Raw genomic sequence first — 16676 nt, 5'->3', positions numbered from 1 at the left:
TACTTAGCACTTTTCATCTCTAAACTGCTTAACAAACATTAGCTACTCAGTCATCTCAACATCCTGTTACACCGTTATGAATTACCCACATTTTAGAGTTGGCAAAACTGAGGCAGAGAGGTTAATTGACTTTACCAAAGCCACTAAATGAATTAGTGGATGATCCAGAATTAGAACATAGGTGTTCCTGGCTTCCAATCCTGTGCTCATTACTCTGACTACCTCACATCGCCTCCAAATAAGTCATCCAATCCTTATATTTGTTCAATATGGCACATTTGCTTTAAGCAGGACGCACTGAACAAAAAGAGTGGACAGAAATGTGGCAAGTATGGTTAGAGAAAAGGAGAGACTGACTTGCAAGGGAAGATTTTAAAAGTTGGGTAAGTAATGACAAGTCTACAAATATTTGAAGGGTGTGAACACCAAAATGTAGAGGATTCATTCTGCACAACAGAAAGGATTTAGCTAGGACTAAATGAGATACAATTTAAAAGGCAAACATTTATTGACAGTAAAAAGCATTAGCCTATGGAAGACACTCTTATTTTGCCTACTCTGTTTTTAAGTAAGTGCACTACTGTGCAATAAGGAACAATCCTTAATGGGCAGATAGGGCAATATCCTAGATGTTTTCCACTTCTAGATTCTGTGAGTATGGCAGACAATGCTCTTCTATAACCCTTGTAACATTTTAGTGTTGCCCTTTACAATCTATCAGGAACTAGAAGCAAATGTGCATATATTAGTTCTTTGGAATGTTTACATCTACATCAGTGGTTCCCAACCTTTTTGGCTCGAGGGCCACAGATATCATTTTTACAATCCTGAAAGGCCACAGCAGCCACCTCTGTCTCCTGTCCCCCTGAATGCAGCAAGAAGCCTGCACCCGTCTTTTAGCCCTGGGGAAATGTGCTCAGCCTGGGTCTTTAGGCAGAGACTCCTTTCTGTAGCCAGCAGGAGGGGAGCCGCAGGCCACTTTGAAAGCCCCTGCGGGCCACTTTTGGCCCCCGGGCCTCAGGTTGGGAACCACTGATCTACATATTCAGGTTAAATTTATGATTGCTGTGAACTCTGAGCTCAAATTCAGCTCTCTGTTTACTGCCCTAAAAGCTTCCTGCAGCCCTCTTGGTATAAATAGCTATAAAAGCTGCTTCCTATCTATCCCAAGGAATAGACATTGTTGACAATGACTTCACAATAACATTTTCAGCATTACACATCTGTCCAAGTCTTGTCCCTTTTATAGACTGCACCAATTCAGAATGGTATAGGAGAATGACGCTGAAGATGCACTGAGCTTACAGAGAGAATAGAATAGATTATTTCAAGGCTGACCAGCAAAGAAGAAATTTTAAAGTTCATGCACTGACATACATAATGTGGTATCATGGGCATTGACTGCCTCTTGAGCACTTCCTCATGGTCTGAGGTCACCCTCCAGCACCCAGCCTCTGTGGTTGTCCCACCTCTTCAGGGCCCTTTTAAGAACTCACAGTTCAAAAAAGAAATTCAAACAATCCCCACAAAGGGTCCCATTTATTTAGTCATCCAGTGCACACTGGGGCCCTCCAGGCCCCAAGCCTAGTTCAGTCTCTCTCCCCCACTAGTCCAACACAAAGTCTTTCTGAACAAAACACACACACTGCAGTTTTCAGCCGGACACAGCCCCTTCCTCTCTGAAGATCTGTCTATCTGCTTCCCAGTACATCCTGCCTGGAGTTTGCCCCTCTCCAGAGGCCTTTTCAGACAGTCCTTTGAAGTCTCTGCCCTGCTCATTGGGCAAGATCTCTCCTGGGCCCCCCTGCCTAGAGAGCTTTCTCCTGAACTTCCCTACCTTACCGTCAGGGCTTCCAGCCTTTGGCAATTTCAGTTACTCTCTCAACTACACTTCCTTGCATCTTCCTGCTACCTTTTCTATTGGAATCCCCTGATTTCACTCAGGTGGGGCTCATCTTGTAATCGGGACTGTATTAATCCCAGGCTCTCCAGCCCACAAGCAAGCTATCCTGTTACAAACACATATTCCTGTGAAGAGTTATTTCAAACCAAGTTATCAAGTAGGTAAGTGTGCTTGCCAAGGTGCAATGAGAAACTTACATCTTTTTTTAAATATGAGTATTTTAATATAATGATTCAATGCTGTGAGTGCACTAACAATCATGCTTCTGTTTATTGTTTCTTGTGCTTCTGCAGATGTGGCCTTCGTGGGAATCTAGACACCATTGGAGTGCCTGCGCCAGATAAGGATGCGACCGAGGAGGAGCAAGGAGGACATGTTTTGAGAGGTGCTCCAATCCCCAGAGGCAAAAAAACACTGACACAGAGTGTTGAGAGAAACTTTAAATGAAAATTATAAAAGAGACAGAAAAGGACAGAAAGAGCCAGATGTGAATTTTAATAGGCCAGGAGGGATGATAAAAGTGATGGAGGACCAAATGGAGATGTTAAAGTCCCTAATCATGCTGCAGGCAGAATTCATGCATGCTCACTCCTCCCTGCAGCCGACACAGAAGTACGTGCCATGCCCTCCCCAAACTCCTCCCATACATTCCTTCTAACCTTCTGCTTGTCGCGGTACCCCATTCACTCCACTCCTTTGGACAGCTTCCAAAATGATAGCTGGATGTACACACAGCTATGAGAGGATACACTGCCCTTCACTGTTATCTCCTTTCCCACCAAGCTTTTTGTGTGTGTTGTTAATTGGTATTTAATAAAAACACTCTCTGAAAGATAATGAATCTTTATTTGTCTCCTACACACAGTGGCTGCTGCTGAAATTAATACACAATGGCAACTGAATCATTTGCAGACTACAAATTACAGTCAGGAATCATCAGAATTTTCATGCATGGCAGCAAGTTAATAAAGCATCGTAGAGTGCTGTATAGAAAGACATTACTGGTGCTCATTGTCAAAATGGTGCCTCAAGGCCTCCCTGATTCAAATCCCCCCCGCTGTGCCCCTCAAATAGCCCTGGTATCTGGCTGCTCAAAATCAGCCGTGCTCCACCCCAGGAGAAACTTTTCACCTTTAGCCTCACAAATATTATGGAGCACACAGCAGGCTGCTATGACCATGGGAATATTTTCCTCATTTAGGTCTAACCTGCCATAAAGACAGTGCAACACGCATTTAATCTGCCAAACACACATTCTACAGTCATTCTGCACCTGGTCAGCCTATTGTTGAAGCGCTCCTTGCTGCTGTCCAGATTTCCCATATAAGGCTTCATGAGCCATGGGAAGTAAGGGGTATGCTGAGTCTCCTAGGATCACTATGGGCATTTCAACATCCCCCATTGGAATCGTCTGATCTGGAAAGAAAGTCCTTGCTTGCAGCCAGTGTTCCTGAAGAGGTGTGTGTCATACACCTTCGCTGACCATTCCACGTTAATGTCAGTGAAACGTCCACGATGATCCATATGCTCCTGCAATATCATAAAGAAGTATTCCTTTCTACTGATGTATTCTGTCTCAAGATGGTCCAGAGCCAAAATTGGGATATGCCTGGCATCTATCGTGCTGCCACAGTTAGGGAATCCCATTACCGCAAAGCCATCCACTATTTCATGCACATTTCCAAGAGCCACAGTTCTTCATAGCAGAATGTGATTAATGGCTCTGCACCTTGCGTTAACGCAGATCTAACGCTGGACTTCCTGACACCAAACTGATTTGTGACTGATGCGTAGCAGTCTGGAGTTGCCAGCTTCCACACAGTGATCACCATGCACTTCTCCACCATGAGGGCAGCTCTCATTTTGGTGTCCTTGCACCGCAGTGTTGGGGAGAGCTCCACAAACAGTTCCAAAAAGGTGGCTTTCCACATCCGAAATTCTGCAACCACTACTCAACATCCCAGACTTACATAACAATACGATCCCACCACTCAGTGCTTGTTTCCCAAGCCCAAAAGCAACTGTCCATGGTGTGCAGCTGCTCCATGAAAGCCAAAAATAATCTGGTGTTGTTTCTTTCTGTATCACACAGCTGGTCAGGCAGCTCTGATTTCTGTTCAGATTGAGAGGGTTCACGATATACAGCATGACCATCCGCGATGTGTTCAGAACAGTGACCATAACAGTGGTGAGAAATGCAGGATCCATCCTTTCAGAAACAGATGGTGGGCGCACAGTAAACAGAGGCCTTTGAAAAATGCTGCAAAATTCAGTTGGAAACTCATGGAATGATGGGACGGAAAAAAAAACTGCATCACGGGACATTGAGCCTGCACCCATGATGCACTGCGATCCACTCCGCCTTCCCACAGCTCCAGCTGCAGAAGTGGTGAGCTGAACAGTGGGATAGCTACCCAAAGTGTACTGCTCTCACTGTCGATGCTAGAGCACCAACTGTGGATGCACTCTGCCGACAGGAGCGCTTTGTGTGAACATGCACAAGTGACGCAATTATAGCACTTTTTAATCGTCAGTGTATGTAGACAAGGCCTTAGATACACTCAAGGGGGTTAATTCCTGTGGAATATGCAGGGTGAGAGTCATTGATCAAAATCAGTGGAGAATTCATTCATTCTTGCATCATCACAGAAGCAGACAGCCCATCCCTAATCTGATTAATCTTCTCCACAAAATAACAAGCAATTTCCTCACAACAAGGGGGACTCAGAACAGCTATTGACCTGAGACTGTTTGGATTTATAAGACTAGGATAGTAGATACTTATAAATATATTTAAAAATTTGTATCCCTTTCCTTACACCCTTTATATAACAACTGGTCTTAGTTTGTAAACTCTAAAAAGGAGGAACCATATATTTCCATGTGTGTATATACAGTACATTGCACAGTGAGACTCAAGCTTGACTGAGGTCCTTGGGCACTTCTGTAATATTATGCCCAAAAATATACGTTAAAAGAATGTAAGAATTGCTAAGTCAAGAAATATTAGGGAATACCAGAATTACTGTTACCTGTGCAAACTTAATTTGTCCTCACTGTGCCATTATGACTAGACTTGTCAGAATTTGATTTTTATTTTCTTTGAACTTTGATGGATAATAGCAGTTTATTTTTAATTTTTCAGAGTTTCAGGAAATTATGGTGGAGTCAGACAAAGGAAGGGTTAAACAATAATTATTTAATGAAGGCTCTTTTTAAAGTTAAAGCTTTATAAACATTAAAAACAAATGATTGTCAAGATCATATGTCAAAAGAAAGTAAATAGTCTTACAACAAACACTAAGAAGTTTTCAAGCAGATTTTTCATATTTTGTCTAGCTGTAAATTTTGATTATTATTGATGGAAATAATGGGTGAGTGTGGTGAAACTGACAATTGTCTACATTTATGAATAAAAATCTAATCCCTCCAAACCTAATTATGACACAATCTTTACTTGCACATACTATTACTTCCACATTATGCCTGCCTCATTGAGTGAATGGGTAGTTATTCAAGGTTTCTTTTTATCTTTCTCATTCAATGTGTGGCTCCAAATCTTTTTGGATGGGAACACTATCCATATCATGCACTAAATACAACCTATTACATTTCCTTATGGGCATTTTTAAAGTACTCTGATCATATTATCCGAATTTATCAGAAACATTAAATCAATTCATATTCGCAGCACCTGTGAAAGAAGCTGGCATTTTTCTTCCCATTTTACAGCTGGGGAACTGAAGCACAGAGATTAAGGCCAAAATTTTCACATGTCCACTAATTTGGCGTTCCCAACTTGGGATAACAAGAGGTAGATTTTTCAGATACTTCGCATTTTTATAACACTTTATATGCTCAATGTACAGCTCTCATTGACTATGGTTGCAGCTCTGAGTGCTCAACATTTCTGTAAATCAGGCCCCAGGTGTTTCACACTGGACATCCAGAAAAGGAGGAACACACAAATAGTGGCCAGCTGTAAAAATTTTGGTTAAGGATATCAATTAATTGTAGTTAATGTCTGTGATTAATTGACAACACAATTAATGCGTAATTTTTTTAACGCATTAATTGCAGACTTCTGGGCGTGGAGGGAGTCATCAAGCTGCGAGGGATCTGTGTGAGGTTAGGCACAGTAACCCAAAGCTGCCACTGTAGGGCACAAAGAGATGAGAAGCGGAGAGAGAAAGAAGAGGTCTCATCCAGTCTCCGACAGAAACACAGGGATCCTGCCCCCTTCTGCCTGAACCGTGCCCCATTGTCCGTTGCCAGTCATGCTCCCAGGACTGCTCCCCTGTGCCGTGCCCCATTGTCCCTGGTCAACCACTCACTCCCGAGATTGCCCCATTGCACTGTGCCCCATTGTTCCCAGCCCACTGTTTAACAGCATGATTAATCATGATTAATTGATTAATCACTTGACAGCCCTAATTTTGGTGACTTGCCCAGCATCACATAGAAATGCTGCAGCAGAAGCAGAGATACAATCCAGTTCACAGGGGTGGCATTCATCTGCTTTATCCAAGAGACCATCCTCTGTCATCCTGCAATTCCATGCCCTATCGTCCAACTTCTGCAACAAATAAACCAGGGATCCTACAGTCAACAGCCTCATTCACTATACTACCCTACCCTGATTCATCCCCACAGAAAGTCCATCCTCACAGAAAGTCCACTGAGTGAGGCAGGGGCGTGTGGAAAGAATAGTTTTATATATATAAAAATCACAAACTGAAAAACAACAGTTCTCTCATGTGGAATCATGACAACCTCCAACCTGAGTCCTCAGTAGAGTCCAAGCCTTTAGATCATACAATCATAGAAGAAACTTCTACCACTTGAACTAAAAGAGTAATTGGTAGCACAAGTAGGCTGTTACCCTCTGCAAAGATCAATTCCTAAAAGGAGCTCAGAAATACAATTCACCTGTGGGTTTCATGGCTATTTGCTGACAGAAGAGAAATGTAGAGACCCAGGACTCTTGAGCACAATTCCTAATTCTGAAGGAGTTTTCTAGATAGGTACAGACCGTTCTTCCATTTCTGTGTCCCCAGCATGTCTCTGTCCCCTCCTCTCCCATCTGCTCTCAAGCCCCAGCTCCTGATCCTACAATTCCTCAACCCTCTCAATTCCAGTCAGGCTCCTCCTCCATGTTACTTGGTGTCACCAGGGGAAACAGAGGAGAGAGTCTCCCTGTCTCAGCTCCAGTGCTCAATTCCACAGAAGCTCCCAGCAGCCAGGGGAGGAGCAAGTGTAGGGAAAGTCCTGCTCAGCTCCTGCAGCCTGGGATGGAACAAGCTCAGTGCAGACTGAATCTTCAGTATATGTAGCATCCACAACTCTAACAAGCCTTTATTGAGAATGTGGAAACTGACATTTTTCAGAGGTTTATAACTTGGCCAAATGTATGTAATTTTTTACCATGATATCAAGAAGTACATCTCTGACACCAGAGTGACCAGCATACCAAATTTCAAATCCCTGTTACAAAACATGGGTCATATTAGAGCTTCTCAACAAAATGGCTGTAAGATTTTTTTGATTTTTTTTTTTTTTTAAAAACATGGACAAAACAACATTTTCTTTCAATCTCATTCTTCCCTGACTAGGGGTGGGGAATCCATGATTAGGGGGTCTATATAGGCAGCCAGCAGCACAGGAGCCAGCAAACAGAGTTGGAAATGGGGGAGTTTGAGGGAGAGTGTGTGTGATGTTACAGTTTTGGGATGTCTGTGTTTGTCTGTTTCTTCTTTTTTCAGGTTGATGGGAGCTTAGGAGGGAAGGCTATGACAACTACAAAGGCCACAGTGGTAGTGACACAAGGAGTGGAAGAGACAATCAAGATGACTGCATGTGGAAGGTGCAGCATGTATGTTATCCTGGAGTTAGTACCTGAGAAATGCTTTGTTCGTATGAAGTGCTGCCTGACAGAGCAGATGAGAAGAGTAGAGCAGAAGTTTGGAAATGCAGATAGAAACTATGGCTGAAATTTTAAATGGATTCAAGCAGATGATGGAGGGAAGGGAAGAGGAGGCTGAAGGGAAAATTCAAGACTCGCAGATACTAGCTGGACTGGAGAGCTGTGAGGGTTGACTGCTGGATGAGGAAAGTGGTCAGTGGAAGCATGTGACTACCAGAACCCAGCAGAGGAAAAGACCGGCTAGTGAAGAAGAAACACAAAACTCAGAAAAAGATTTGTTGAATTAGAAAATGAAGAAGGGGCACAGCAAATATTAACATAATGTGGAAGGGCAAGGAAAAAGAGAAGATCGGCTAATCCTACAAGAAGAGGGAAAGAGTCAATGGAGATAGTCAGAGTTTGGAGCCCTAAGACAACAAAGGATGACTTGCAGAAGATTGTAGGTGAGAACAAAAGACAAGACAAGACAACCTGCAGCCAGAAAGAACAGAAGGGAGAAGGCTGGAGAACTGCATCAACACGAGGAAGAGGCAGGTCTACATAACTGGGGACTCCCTACTAAAAAGAACGGACAGGCCTGTCACCAAAGCTGATTCTGAGAACAGAAGTGTGTGCTGTCTGCAGGAAGCGAAGATATGGGATGTGGACTTGAGGCTGAAGAGGATCCCAATGGTAGTTGCAAAGAATTCACTGATTGTCCTTCACATGGGAACAAATGATACAACTAGATTCTAACTGGAATGCATCAAGGGAGTATATGTGAGGCTGAGGAGGATGCTTAAAGAAATGGAGGCTCAGGTGATCTTCAGTGGGACTCTAACTGTCCCTAGAGGAGGAGAGCAAAGGCAAAACAAGATTATGATGATCAACAGATGGCTCAGGCAGTGGATCTGATCTGGTTATGTATAGAAACCTCTAATATTTTTAATGAAATAAATACTACTAGGAATTGTGTGATTATGGGAGACTTTAATTTACCAGATATAAATTGGAAGACAAGTGCTATTAAAAAGGTAGGGCCCAGATATTCCTGGATATTACAACTGACAGATATTTTTCACCAAATAGTCACTGAACCAACAAGAGGTGATGGCATTTTATATTAAGTATTGGTAAGTAGTGAAGACCACAAAGAAAAACTGGTTGGAGAGAACAACCTTGGTTCAAGTGATCATGAGCTAATTCAGTTTACACTAAAAGGAAAGATTTAAAAAATTGGTCTGTAACTAGGATCCTTGATGTCAAAAAGGCAAACTTCAGTTCACTTCCCTAACTAATTCCCTTAATTTTTTGGTCTGAAGAACTCAAGCATCTGAATCTGGAGGAGGCTTGGAATTACTTTAAATAAAAGCTGCAGAAAATATCTGAAGTCTGCATCCCAAGCAAGGGGGAAAAATTCATAGGGAAGAGTTGCAGACTAAGCTGGATGGGCAAGCACTTCAAACAGATTATTAAGAGAAAAAAGAAAGCCTACAAGGAATGAAAGATGGAAAGGATCAGCAAGAAAAGCTACCTCTTGGAGGTCAGAAAGCATAGGGATAAAGTGAGAACTATCAAAAACCAAGCAGAGTTAGACTTTGAAAAGGAAACAAACCTATAGTAAAAAGTTCTATAGCCATATAAATAAAAAAAGAAAGAAGTGGAACTGCTAGGATGTGGTGGAGATTCAAGATAATCTAGGAATGGTCAATACCTAAATGAATACTTTGTGTCAGTTTTTACTAAGTTTAATGAGGATCTTAGGGATAGGGGTAGGGTGTCCAAAGGAAATGAGTATGTGGAAGTAAAAATTACCATGTCCGAAGTGGAAGTCAAACTCAAACAGCTTAATGGGACCAAATCAGAAGCCCTAGATAATCTCCATCAAAGAATATTAAAGGATCTGGCACATGCAATTGCAAGCCCAATAACAAGAATTTTTAATTAATTTCTAAACTCAGAGATCATAACCTATGCCTGGGGAATCACTAATATAGCTCCTATTTTTAAGAAAAGGAAAAAAAAAGTGATCCGGGAAACTATAGGCCTATTAGTTTGACCTCAATTATATGCAAGGTCCTGGAACAAATTTTGACAGAGAAAGCAGTTATGGACATAGAGGTTAACAGTAATTGAGATAAAATACGATAGGGTTTTACAAAAGGTAGATTATGCGAGACCAACATGATCTCTTTCTTTGAGAAAATAACTGATTTTTTAGACAAAAGAAATGCAGTAGATCTAATCTATCTGGATTTCAGTAAGGCATTTGATACAGTTCCACTTAGGAAATTCATTACACTGGAGAAGATGAGGATTAATATGAGAATTGAAAGGTTGATAAGAAACTGGTTAAAGGGGAGAGACTTTAACAAGTCATACTGAAAGTTGAACTTTCAGGCTGTAGGAAGGTTACTAATAGAGCTCCTCAGGGATTGGTCTTGGGACCAATCTTATTTAGCATTTTCATTCATGACTTTGGCACAGAAAGTGGGAGTGTGCTAATAAAATTTGCAGATGACACAAAGTTAGGAATTTACTGCCAATACAGAAGAGGACCAGAACATCATACAAGAAGATCTGGAGGACCTTGAAAACTGAAATAATAGAAATGGGATGAAATTTAATAGTGGAAAGTCATGCACTTAGGGACTAACAACAAAAATTATTGCTATAAGTTGGGAACATGTCAGTGGGAAGCTACAGAGGAGGATAAAAACCTGGGTGTATTGGTTAATCATAGGATGGCTAGGAGCTGCCAATGTGATGCGGCCATGAAAAAGGTTAATGTGATCCCTAGGATGCATCAGGCGACTTATTTCCAGGAGAGACAGGGAAGTGCTATTGCCATTATACAAGGCACCGGTGAGACCTCAACTGGAATAATGTGTATAATTCTGGTCTCCCATGTTTAAGAAAGATTAATTCAAACCGAGAAGGGCTACTAAGATGATCACAGGAATGGAAAACCTACCTTATGACAGGAGACTCAAGGACCTTGGCTTGTTTAGCCTAACCAAACAAAGGCTGAGGGGAGATATGATTGCTATCTATACATACAACAGAGGGATAAATACCAGAGGAAGAGAAGTTATTTGGGATCAGCATTCACGTCACACTCCACGTCAGTACCTGGCCTGACCCAGGGAAGCTAATGATCTAACCAGTGGACCAAATTAGGTGACGAATCCTGGTCATGTGTACATACGCTAAGAAGAAGTTAAGTACTACTGTTGACACAAGAACTAATGGATATGAACTGGTGACCACCAAATTTAGGCTTGAAATTAGATGAAGGTTTCTAACCATCAGAGGAATTGAAATTCTGGAATAGCCTTCCAAGGGGAGCTGTGAGGGCAAAATACCTAACTGGCTTCAAGACTGAGCTCAATAAATTTACAGAGAGCACTGTACAATGAGATTGCAGACCACCTGCAACTGCTAGTAGCAAAAATCCGCAATGATCAGAGACAGGAAAGGATCTGAGTTACTAAAGAGATTTCTCTCTCATCTATCTGGCTGGTGGGTCTTGCTGACATACTTAGGGCTCAACTGATCACCGTATTTGGGGCTGGGTAGGAATTTTCCCCTAGGTCACAGTGGCAGAGACCCTGGGTTTTTTGGTTGCTTTCCTCTGCAGCACGAGGCATGGGTCACTTACAGATTTAAACTAGAATACATGATGGATTCTCTGTAACCTGAAGTCTTTAAATCATGATTTGAGGACTTCAGTAAATGAGCCAAAGGTTATGGGTCTGTTATAGGAGGGATGGATGAGGTTCTGTGGCCTGCGATGTGCAGGAGGTCAGACTGGACGATCACAATGGCCCCTTCTGGTCTTAGAGTCTGAGTCTTAGAAACAGCTTGACTGTTGTAGACGAAACTTTCCAAAAAAAAAAGTTCCATCTGAGGCAGACACACTGTATGGAAAATTTTGGCTCAAACATTAAGTTTGACCAAGTTACAAGCAACTGAAAACAGGGTTTAAAATAGGAAGTATTAAGCAACCTTAAGAGTTTTAAGAATTTTTTTACTAGATACCCAAAAAGCCACAATTGAGAAAGAAGCCTATACTTGTTTAAAAAAACCCTGGGGGAAGTGAAAGCAGAAATAAAAAATTATATAAACAAACAGAACTAGAGGGGAAGATGATAGCAATATAAAGTAGACGATGGATAACGTAGAAAATTGATAAAGGAAGTAAAAGGGCACAAGAAGAAATCTTATAGTCAGCAAAAGACAACAAAAAGAAGTATTTTAAGTATATAAGGAACAAAAGGAATCCTAACAATGATATAGGTTCATTATCAGATGGAAATGGTAAACTGTCAATAATAATGCAGAAAAGAGAGAAGTGTTCAAAATATTTCTCTTCTGTATTTGGGAAAACGACAGACGATGATGAAAATGATAAAATACTTTTTATTACAAAAGGAACTCGTGAGAATGTTAAACAGCAACTAGTGAAGTTAGACATTTTAAAATCAGCAGGTCCAGATAACTTGCAAGTTTTAAAGAAGCTGGTTGAGGGGCTTCATGAACCATTAATGTTTATTTTTTCACTAAGTCTTGGAAAACAAAGGAAGTTCCAGAGAACTGGAAGAAAGTTAATAGCATGCTAATATTAAAGAAGGATAAACTGGATGATACAAGTAATTATAGGCCCATCAACCTGACAGTGATCCTGGGCTGTATAATGGAATGCTTAATATGGGATTAAATTAATAGAGAATTAAAGCAGGGTAATACAATTAATGCCAATCAATATTGGTTTATGGAAAAATAAATCTTGTCAAATTAACTTGATAACATTTTTTATGACATTACAATGTTGGTTAATAAAAGTAACAATGTAATAGACTTCTGTTAGGCATTTGACTTGGTTATACACAACATTTTGATTAAAATCTAGAATAATACCAATTCAACATGGCACACATTAAATGGCTTGCTAACTGGTAGGTCTCAAAATGTAATTGTAGATAGGGAATAATCGATAAACAGCTGTGTTTCTAGTGAGGTCCTAATGGATCGGTTCTTGACCCTATGCTATTTAATATTTTTATCAATAATCTGGCAGAAAATATAAAATCATTACAGATAAAGTTTACACGACACAGATTGGGGGAGTGATAAATATGAAGAGAACAGGTCACTGATACACAGAGTGATCTGGATCACTAGATAAACTGGGCACAAGCAAACAATATGCATTTCAATACAGCCAAATATAAGGTCAGACATCTAGGAACAAAGAACGTAGGCCATAGTTATAATATAGGGGACTCTACCATGGGAAGCAGCAACTCTGAAAATGTTTCGGAGGTTATGAGGAATAAGCAGCTGAATATGAGCTTCTAGCGTGATGCTGTGTCAAAAGGGCTAATGCAATCCTTGAATGTACAAGGGAAGCTCAAGTAGGAGTAGAGAGATTATATTACCTCTGTATTCAGTGTGGGTACTATTGCTACTGGAATACTGTGTCCACAATTCATGAAGGATGTTGGTAAATTGGAGAGGGTCAAAGAAGAGCCATGAGAATGATTAAAAGATTGGAGAACCTGCCTTACAGTGACACTCAAGGAGTTCAATCTATTTAGCTCATCAAAAAGACTTTTTTTACACTCTGATCAAATCACCCTGAAAAACCTATTTTGGGAACAGAAATTTTCAGTCTAGTTTTTCAGTCTAGCAGAGAAAGGTATAAGGCGATCCAATGGCCGGAAATTGAAGTTAAACAAATTCAGATAGAAATAAGGTACAACTTTTTAAACAGTGGGAGTAATTAAACATTGGAACAATTTACCAAGGGTTGTTATGGAGTCTCCATCAACTGAAATTTTTAAATTAAGTTTGGATGTTTTTCTAATAGATATATTCCAGTTAAACCAAAGCTACTGAACTTGAAGCAGGAATTAATTCAAGGAAATCCTCAGGCTTGTTTTATGCAGGAGGTCAGACTAGATGATCACAATAATCTTCTCTGGGATTAAAATCTATGAATAGCCAATGCCCATTTATACTTATAAGCAGGAGAGGTAGCAACACCTATAAAGGTTGCCTCATACTTCCTATTGTAAAACCCTTTTTACAGTTGCTTATAACTTCACAAACTTTAACCAGTTGGTCTCAAATTTTACATGCTGGTTGCCTGCCACAGGCTGAACTGTTTTGGAAAATTTCAGTAATAAAAGGTTCTCCCATTTGCAAGAATGAGGTTAAAGAAAACATTGTTATACCCATATTAAATTCAGGCAATCTTTTTTTTGAGAATATCCAGCACCCCCATGTTTTGGAGCAGAGATCTGAAATTTGGCCATGTTTAGTTGGGGAAGGGATGCTTCTTTGTGTGTTGAGTTTACGTGTGTATCTCAGTGATATGTCTTTTGCCATTCTTCTGAAAATCCAACCAGATTTGGCCAAGTTATAAGCTTGTGAAAAACTGTAGTTTATACATGCTCAGTAGAGTAGCTAGAGCTTCAAAACTTACTTCCCTGAAGAGTCAGTCAGCCCAGGGCTGAGCAGGACCTTCTCTGAAACAGGATCTCTGTAGGTAGCAGGCCAGGCTGAATCAAAGCACCAGAACTGAAAGCAGGAATCTTGTTTCTCCTATGCTCTCAGTGATCCCCTTTGCTTACACCCAAGCAATCATGAAGGAGAACTGCTGCCTGATTCAGCTGACAGAGGGGAGGGGGGGGGAGGAGGAGGAGAAAGGCATTAGATTGGATCAGGGAGCCAAGGTTGAGTGGTCAGGGAGACTGGAACTAAAAGCTCTTGGGGAGGGAGTGGGAAACTGGCACTGGGAGTTAGGTTGGAGAGAAGATTGGGTCTGGCTGGGCAAAGAGGCTGGGACTGGGAGCAGGGTTGTGGGGGAGGAAGGCTGGGGCAACACAGATTGCCCAAGGAACTTCAGCAGGGTGAGACAGACTGACCTGAAAAGGAGACTGGATGTGGGGAGGGAGGCTTTAGGAAGTAGTTAGCTATTTAGATGATACTTTAAAAGCAGTGTCAGTCAGTGTACAGTCAGCTTCAGTGAACAATTCTGTGAAAATGAACAAGGCAGATAATTCACATAGGTCAGCACAAAAACAGACTTTTTATTCTCAGTTACTGTTACTAAAAATTAAGAAATATGGAATGTGAAGCATTGCTGGTGTTTAGCTTAAAATAATTTAAAGGAAGTCAGGCTCTGCACCTAAAAATCCTGGAGGTGTCCTCTTAATGTAGTCAAACTAGACTACATGCACTATAAAATTCCTGTACTTACCTGTCACCCGTAACAAGCTAGCTTCTAATTTGTGTGGAACTCTTGGAGGAATTTTCATAGATGCACGAATCTGGTAAAAACTAAAGAAAGAGACAAAAAATCATTTGCAAACTATGCAATAACCAGTGACTCTCACATATATTTACCAACACACACACACACACACACACACAAATATAAAATAAATATTTTCCTTTCATGACCCTCTAAGTTTCATACTTTCAAAAGTAGAGAGAGAGAATTCCAAAGCTTAAAATATGAGGTTACCAGTGTAACTTTCGTTTGCTATCCACATAATTACCTATCATTAACTAGAAGGATAGGTAGAAAACTCAAACATATTCTGTAGCCTAATTATACAATTCATTTCCATCTTTATTTCATCTGTATCTTTCTGCCCTATTTTATTAATGCCCCCACCCCTCTCCAGTTCTTTACTGGTACTGACTGGTTTTTGGTCCATAAAAATCTCAAGAAAACATGTCTTCAATATTGCTTTTAATTTACTGAACTCCTGCTGACCTCATCACCATGGCAAAGAGTCAAAGTATATACTACATGATCTCTGTTCTGTCTACTCCAAATTTTCATCATCATGGAAAGGCTAGACTGAAGGGTAGTTTTTACACTTAGACCTGCTCATTATCAGGTTATAATCTTTTTAGGACAAGGACTGTGTCTATCTCTATCTTTGTATAGCTCGTAACACTTAGGAATTGCCACACGGTATTCAGCCAGTGCTCTGTCTAGTCTAGAATCCCATCTCTAGGACCAGGTGCTTCTCAGAAACAGTTCTCAGAAACAGGGGACAGTTAAGGAATAACATGCCCATAGCAGAAGCTTCTTCATAAAAATCTCAGAAGTACAAAGGTTGATCCTTTCTAATTTAAAAAAAAAAATCTCACCTAATTCTCATTTCATGTAATGGCGGATTTTTGCTTACCCATATAAACGTCCAATTCATTTTTTGAATCCCACTTAGCTCTTAGTCTCACTAATATTTTGTGGGAATGAGTTCCACAGGTTAATCATTCATTGTGTAAATAATTTCCTTTTATCATTTTTAAGGCTGCTTCCTTTCAATTTCACAGATGGTCCCCACATTCTCATATTATGATAAAGAATATTTAGGAGTGAATGATTTAGCATTTATATTCCATTCATTATTGTATACATCTGTCATACCCGCTTATTCATCTCTTCTCTAAATGAAGCAGTCACATATCCTGTGACTCATTTTAGTCACCCATCCCCCTCTATTTCTACTAAATCTCTTTTGAAATACTGTGGCCAAAACTGAAAACTGGGCCCCAGTTATAGCAAGAGCCTCTGGGTGCTAACATAATGTAAGTAACATAAGAAAGAAGTAGGTAACTAATATCAATTCAAAATTTGACCTCTTACACAAAACTAAGTTAAAAGAAAACTTCAATTTGGCCAAAATTGTGAGACAAAAATAGTGAAATGTTGGAAGACGTTAATAATTAAATTCTGATGTGCTCAATGCTCATACAATAGATAAAAGGAAGACCATGCCTACTTTGAAGAATTTACACATCTAGAACATCACCATTTAAAAATGTGATAAAACAGCACCCATATTA

The 16676-nt window shown here is 40.4% G+C and overlaps 1 protein-coding gene across 5 annotated transcripts in view; it reads right to left on the bottom strand.

Moving 5' to 3' along the window:
- FAM135A (family with sequence similarity 135 member A) overlaps nt 1-16676 on the bottom strand; it is a 153543-nt gene that overhangs the window by 92162 nt on the left and 44705 nt on the right. For all 5 annotated transcript variants that reach the window (XR_010917105.1, XM_067532673.1, XM_067532675.1 and 2 more), the window contains exon 4: nt 15073-15152. Coding sequence is in view for 4 of the 5 variants with exons in the window: in XM_067532673.1 (XP_067388774.1) it covers nt 15073-15152 (80 nt within the window). In the remaining variant the exon portion in view is untranslated. The remainder of the gene's footprint in view (nt 1-15072; nt 15153-16676) is intronic.

Source organism: Emydura macquarii, unplaced genomic scaffold (genome assembly GCF_026122565.2).
Source record: "Emydura macquarii macquarii isolate MOO-44397 ecotype Brisbane River unplaced genomic scaffold, CSIRO-AGI_Emac_v2 contig_3295, whole genome shotgun sequence".
NCBI classification, from domain to species: Eukaryota; Metazoa; Chordata; order Testudines; family Chelidae; genus Emydura; species Emydura macquarii.
Note: the sequence above shows the minus strand (reverse complement) of the source record. Positions and strands in the feature narration are given on the sequence as shown.